The sequence below is a fragment of the Gastrolobium bilobum genome, unplaced genomic scaffold (assembly GCF_033153095.1).
Source record: "Gastrolobium bilobum isolate Gb01-03AN ecotype WA unplaced genomic scaffold, APGP_CSIRO_Gbil_v1 utg46394, whole genome shotgun sequence".
NCBI classification, from domain to species: domain Eukaryota; kingdom Viridiplantae; phylum Streptophyta; class Magnoliopsida; order Fabales; family Fabaceae; genus Gastrolobium; species Gastrolobium bilobum.
The window spans coordinates 92,195-99,060 of record NW_026895545.1 but is presented as its reverse complement, the minus strand read 5'-3'; the positions used below and the strand labels follow the sequence as shown (position 1 = coordinate 99,060).

Sequence of the window (6,866 nt, the reverse complement as noted above, 5' to 3'; positions counted from 1 at the left end):
TCGCAAAATACCACTTATCTTATGGTATTTTAAGTTGGTATTTTCTTTTATAAAAATGAATCCCAAGAATATGATTTTTCCAAAAAAAAAATTGCATTTCTTATACTAAACATGGATAAATTAGAATCTCAAACTCAGTTTTTCAGGAATTTATAAAAAGTCTCTATACCAAACGCCACCTTAAAGTTTAACTTGGCAAGTGAGAGTTTTCACTTGGCTATAGGGTCCCAATTATTTTGCACATTGCAAGCATTTACATAAAGTTAGCTGTAAATTGGTTTTACGTTTATATTGGGCCAATTAGAAAAGTATGTTTTTAACCTTCTAATCGTTTTAGCAACTTTAACCAATGTAGTTATTTATGGAAGAAAGGAAAGAAGCAAGAGATATCAATCAACTTAACATATTTTTTTGAATATTAAGGAAGATAAAAGGGGACAAAATTCATTGAAAGGGCCATTTTACTATACCTTGCATTTAAGGGATATTTATTATGAGGGCTCTGCCACTGATGCAAAAATAAGAGAGAAAATAAAAATGTGTCAGTGACAAAGGAATGATTTTTGCCACAATTATAGAAATCAATTTCCCATTAATTATTTGTGTAAAAATATGAATCCCCCCCCCCCCCCCCCAAATCAAGTTAGATTAAGTTGATTTGAGCATTGTGGCTTTCAATAATATTTTCTTTATTCTCCTGAACTTGAAATCTGAATTTCAATAAAAAATAATTGGAAAATTAAACCTATAAGAAAATTTCTTTTCCACCATCTGAATCATGATATTTATAATTTTTTCCCTTGGTTCAGGTTATATGTGAATTTCTTCAATCATTCATGAGTGACATTGTGAGTTTCTTCGTTTGGTAGAAGAGAACCACAAATATGCCCATGAAACACGGTTGCCCAGCCATTGACAAAAGCATGCAAAAAAACAAGAAAACTACTGTGCCATGTGACGAAAATTTTTAAGGTACCACGGTGGTAACATTTATTCAGTAGGGAACAACAATAAAAAATAGAGAGAGAAGATGAAAGTGGGATGGAAAAATAAAAAAATAAATTCAAGTGGCAATTTTTGAAAGGAAGTCGTATGTGCGACCATCGCACCAAAAGTTTGCTCCCATTTAACCATTTTGAATGTGGTATTTCAATAAGCATAGCTAAATGACAAAAAGTGTATTAAAGGGATTGACAAAACTACCCCGTCCTAGACCTAGTACCGAGCAAAGTAATGCTCAACTACCCCCCGTCATCTTTGTAACATTAAAAAATTTAAATAAAGGTTATTTTTGTCATTAATATCAAATTTTCTATTTTATATTTTACTTTCAACCAAACATAGACTCATATAATTTAACTTAATTTCTCCAGTAATATTTTAGTCAACCAAATAACTTTTTTAAAACTTTCCTACCAAACTTACTTTCCTACTGTTTTCTTAGTAATTACATTTATCTGATTAAAAAGTATTTCTTCTGTACCAAACGCTTCCTAAAGAATCATGACTTCTTTTGGTTAAAATTTTTTAAATCTTATAATTATGTTGGGCTGTACCATTAACTTGAAAGGCTGTAATCTGTTGTAGTCTTGGCCTGAGAGCATATGTGAATTAGGAATATAATTTCTTCCCCTGGCTATCTTCATTGTGTTGTTGGATTTTCGGGATTCACGGCAAAAAAGAAAAAGAAGAAAGATTTGGAGGAGCAAGTGAAAATATTTTTTATTCCATTTTAGTTCACTAAATTATTGCTCACGCGTCATATCTAATATTTAATATGCAATTGTAACAAAAACAATCTAGAAATATGAAATATGAATTTTGGATAGGTAATCCAATTAAACTATTACATTGTCCCAATGAATTATTTACTCTTTTTATTCTTAATTAAGCCAGTAGTCTTATTTAAAGTTATTTAGGTAATAGGTGAATGATCATGTGGCACGACTAAAGATTTAACAATGTTGTTACTAATTTTATTTTTGATTCTAAACTGACAATAATTTAACTTAAGAAAAAAGAAGAAGACCTAGACAGTGCAAAATATTTCTTTTATTTTCCCCCTTTGTTTATTTGTCAACTAATCTTAGTCCAAGGTCATTAGGTTGATCAAAGATCTAGCCACTTTTTCAATTATGTTTTTTTTTTTTTATCGATCAGTAAGTCTTACTTTATTTTTTTTATAAACCACATGTATTTTCTACTAGAGACAATTCTGTTCGGGACGAGTCTAAAATTAAAGCTTTAAATTCCTCTTAAAGATAATTTTGAAAAGGATCAAATACATGTTCTTACTCTCACCTGCTCAGCTTCCATACGCAAACTGAACTACCATTATTTGATAGAAAGTTTTACTCTAGACTTTCTTTAAGGGAGCGTTTGGTTGAGGAGAAATTTTTTGAATACTAGGAAAATGTAATTGATAGAGAAATGGTTGGAAAGCGAGTTTGGTAGAAAAATGTAAAAAAAGTTGTTTGGTTAGATAAATGAGAATATTATTGTCAACAAATTGTTGTTTTCTTGTTCCATTTAGCTGGGCAATTCCAAATACCACATGCCAAGTGGTATTTGTGACAGTGTATTTTGTGCAATTTTACAAGCCAATATCAATTGCTAGGGAAATGAAATTGGTGGGGAAATACTACAATCTCTTCTACCAAACATATATACTTAGATTTTCAATTTCAAATACCTATCTATCTCCTAAGATATCTCCAACCAAACACTACCTAAGAGACAATTAGAGATCTAAACAGATAATCTCTATAGTTAACTCACTAATTATTTTGTCCCGAATTGATTCGACCGTCGTCATCTGCCAAATTAATAATATCATAAGGGACAACTAAATATTTAGACAAATAATCTCTAGAGTTAATTTCTAATTCCATTTTTTTTACGTCATAGTTAATTCTATCCTCGTTCTAAAATAATAATTTATTTTACGAGGCACGATTAATAATCTCAATGATTAATTTATTTATTTTCCCTTATATTGATTGCCCCCCTACTGTTACTCGAAATTAATTAACAATTGATACTATTTAAAATTAATTAGCAATTAGCACCATAAGGAAAGGATCTGTGTCTATTTTCATACCACAGCTTATACATGAATTTGGCCATCATCGTGTATTGTTTCAATTCAAACATTTTATAGGTGTTTGACCAAAAATAAATTTCATAGGTATTTATACAAAAATAAGAACAACTTCAGAATCCAACTTATAGATATCACAAAAGTTGTCATATATATATATATATATATATATATATATATATATATATATATATATATATATATAGAGGTAGGATCCTTTGACACCAGTGTCAAATTTTAAATTTGACACCTCATTTGAAAGCCATTAGATCAAAAAAGATCAATGGTGTCACATGTTTGCAAATAAGAGTCGTTGATCTTTTTTGATCTAACGGCTCTCAGATGAGATGTCAAATTTGAAATTTGACACTGGTGTCAAAGGATCTTACCTCATATATATATATATATATATATATATATATATATATATATATATATATATATATATGCCAATTAATAAGACACTTATAATACTCTGCAAGCAAAGTTTTAGTTCACTTAACAATACAAAATACTTGACAAGCATTAAAGGGATCTCAAAAAGGAGGAAAAAATGTTAATCTTGATTAGAAAATCGAATTAAACAAGTTGCTAAATTACCTATGCAGTGAATCAAGAAATGACAACATTTTCAATCCAATTTTTCACATTACAGAGAATCTAAATACTAGTTACTTACAATTAGAAGAAAAAAATACCAATACCATGTGTCATGCAGCTAATATATGTATTGATTTATCTGTACTCATGAAACAAGTTGAATTTATAACCAAAAGCGAAGCATTTAAACCTTCATCCCTTTATCATAATTTTTCCTCAAAGGCTCCTTTAAGTGTTTTCAGTTTATGGTTCAATAGTGAAGAATGGAACCAAATCCGGTGTTTTCTGTTTAGCTTATCTTTACCTAAATGAAGTAACCATATCAAAAGGGCTATTTGCAGGGAGAAACCCTTCCAAAGTGTAGTGATCCTCATATGCCATGCCATTGATTTTACTTGATAACCAAATATGCCATGCTCATGTAATTGGGTAGGTGAGATGTTGGACAAAGTCCTATATTGTGAAAGTGTTAGACTTCAAGCATGTTGTGGCCTGATATCTCATCATTTAGTTCCATAGCTTTCTGCAATCCATGGATCATATACTTGCATGTTAAACTATTTGGAACATACCCTACCTTGAGCAGCCTATCCTGAAGCTCCATCAACTCAGCCACTTTACCAACCTCACAAAACACTTTAACAACTGCATTGTAGCTTTCAGTATCATAAATTTGAAATTCCTTGGCAATGAATTTCAATAATGACACAGCTTTATCAACATTTTTTTCTTTGCAATACCCATTTATTATTACCCTGCTTACTTCTAGATCAGGTAGAATGCCTGAACCAACCATTTCCTCCAACAAACTTTCAGCCTCCAGAGTCCTGTTTACTCTACACAGGCAGCTTATTATAGCTCTATAGGCAGTGAGATTCGGTTTCATATCCTTCTTTACCATCTCAGCTTTCAAAATTAATGCCTCTTCCACATTATTGAATTTACATAGAGACTCAACCAGTTCATGGTAAGTTCTCATTTCAGGCATATAGCCATCCTGAGATATCCTTTGCAGAAAGCTTCTAGCAGCAAATGGCCTACCTTCTTTACACAACGCAACTATAAGGTAATCAAATACATCTTCAGGAATCTTAACTCCGAATCTCTGAAGCTCCACAACCGAATTCAAGGCTGACAGAAGCTTTCCATCCCTTGCATATCCTTTAACGAGAAGCCGACAAGTGATACTGTCAGGACAAATCCCATTTCCTATCGCTTCATGCAATAGTAATCTAGACATTTGCATCTTACCTTCTCTGCAATAAGCAGATATGAGAGTATTATATGACACAATGTCTGGATCTATCCCTCTCTGAACCATCTGATTGAAAAGTTGATGAGCCTCCTTGATCTTCCCTTCATCACAAAGACCATTCATCAAGGCCGTGTACGAAATCAAATTAGGCATCACACCTCTAATGTACATGATCTTGTATAGATAAAATGCATCCTCCAACCTTCTTTTCCTACAATAGCTATTAATGAGAGTGTTATATGTCACTAAGTCAGGTTCAAATCCTTCTTCCTCCATCTTATCCAAGAATCCATTCACCTTATCCGTATCTCCATATTTGCACAAAACATGAGTCATAATGTTGAAAGTAAAAACATTCCTATGTATTCCAAGTCTTCCCATCTCTTCATATACTTCCCAGCAGTGACCAATGTAATTAAACTTAGACAAACCATTCAGTAAACAATTGCATGCAGTTACATTGGGGATAAAACAAGCCTCAACATTCTTCCTAAAAGTTGCCAAAGCCTTTTCAACCATACCTGTCTTCACATAAGCCTTGATAAGAATATCAAAGATTACAGGATTCCAATTACAATCCTCAATAGACCAAACCAAATTCTGATAAATGTCATCATTTGGAGAAACACAATCAACCTCAACCAATTGTATTAATTCAGACAACAATTTCATAGCCTGAGAGAACACTCGAGACCAAGCAAGTATGTGAACAATTATACAATAGTTGTGAACAGTAAGTGTGATACCCAAATCATTTTTAACCCAATTGAAATAGGTGAGAGCTGAAGAGTAATCAGATTGGCATCTGAGCAATACCCTTGAAATTTCTTGGGTACCCATGTGGGGAAGAATCCCTTTGATGTCATTTTGAAGAAGGGAAAGATGAGAACTTTTGTGTTTGAGGGTTGAAGAGATGAGGTTGACAATGTTATTGGGGTTTTGGGTATGGGGAAGAAGATTGTAAAAGGGACTCGAAATGGGTTTGGACTGAGAATCATGAACAGTGATTAGAGAATTAGAAGATGAAGAAAAGAAAGCTGATTTTTTTGTTAAAGAGAATGATTCTGTGGCAGCGTAGATTGAAGATCGATGAATCATGTTAATGGGTAACTATGGAAATAGGACAGAGAAAGAACAACATACCAGGTTGCTGGGAACTGTATAGAGTGTGAAATCAAACACATCTATTCTTCATCTAATTTTAATGGGAGATGATGCTTGATGTTGGTGTCAAATTTGACACCAAATCTCAAATTAAATTAAATTTTTTTTCAATTTCATTGGTTATAATTTATTAAAATTTAATAAATATAACCCGATAAATTATAACCGAAATTAATGATTGAGATTTGATGTCAAACTTTTTTAATTTGACACAAACGTCAAAAGATTCTACCCCATTTTTAATTATCAAAAAAATATTATCTTATTTTTACCTCATTTTTTCATTGGAAGAGGTTATACTTACTACATCTTTTTCTTACTCTCTTTATTACTATCAAATCTTAATCGTTGATTTTAGCTAATCTAACGATTATAATTTATTAGAAATTATTAATTAATTAATAAATATGACCCAATAAATTACAACTGTTAGATTGACGAAAATCAAAAGTTAAAATTTAGTTGTAAGAGGTAGTAAGAAAAAAAGGTACTAACTATAACTTCTCCTTTTTTATAATATATGAAAAAAAATTAATTTTCATCAATTTTTATAAATTATTAAAAATAAAATAAGAATAAGATAATACTTTTATAATTACTAATAAAGATATATCAATAATGAAAAAAAAAAAACTAAACCAAAGACAGTTATGCACATACTTTCTTGAAAGTATAGTTACGTCCCTCTCAAAAACAACAAGATAATATTAAGTTTAAAAAAAAAAATTGCTATAGTTCTCTTTGAAG

At 31.2% G+C, this 6,866-nt stretch overlaps 1 protein-coding gene across 1 annotated transcript; it reads right to left on the bottom strand.

Annotated features, from left to right (window-relative positions):
• Positions 1–3,811: 3,811 nt before the first annotated feature.
• On the bottom strand, positions 3,812–6,107 carry LOC133315957 (pentatricopeptide repeat-containing protein At5g40400). The gene has a single exon (XM_061517647.1). It carries the CDS (start codon positions 6,051–6,053, stop codon positions 4,170–4,172), a length of 1,884 nt encoding a protein of 627 aa, XP_061373631.1. The 5' UTR covers positions 6,054–6,107; the 3' UTR covers positions 3,812–4,169.
• Between the last annotated feature and the right edge of the window lie 759 nt (positions 6,108–6,866).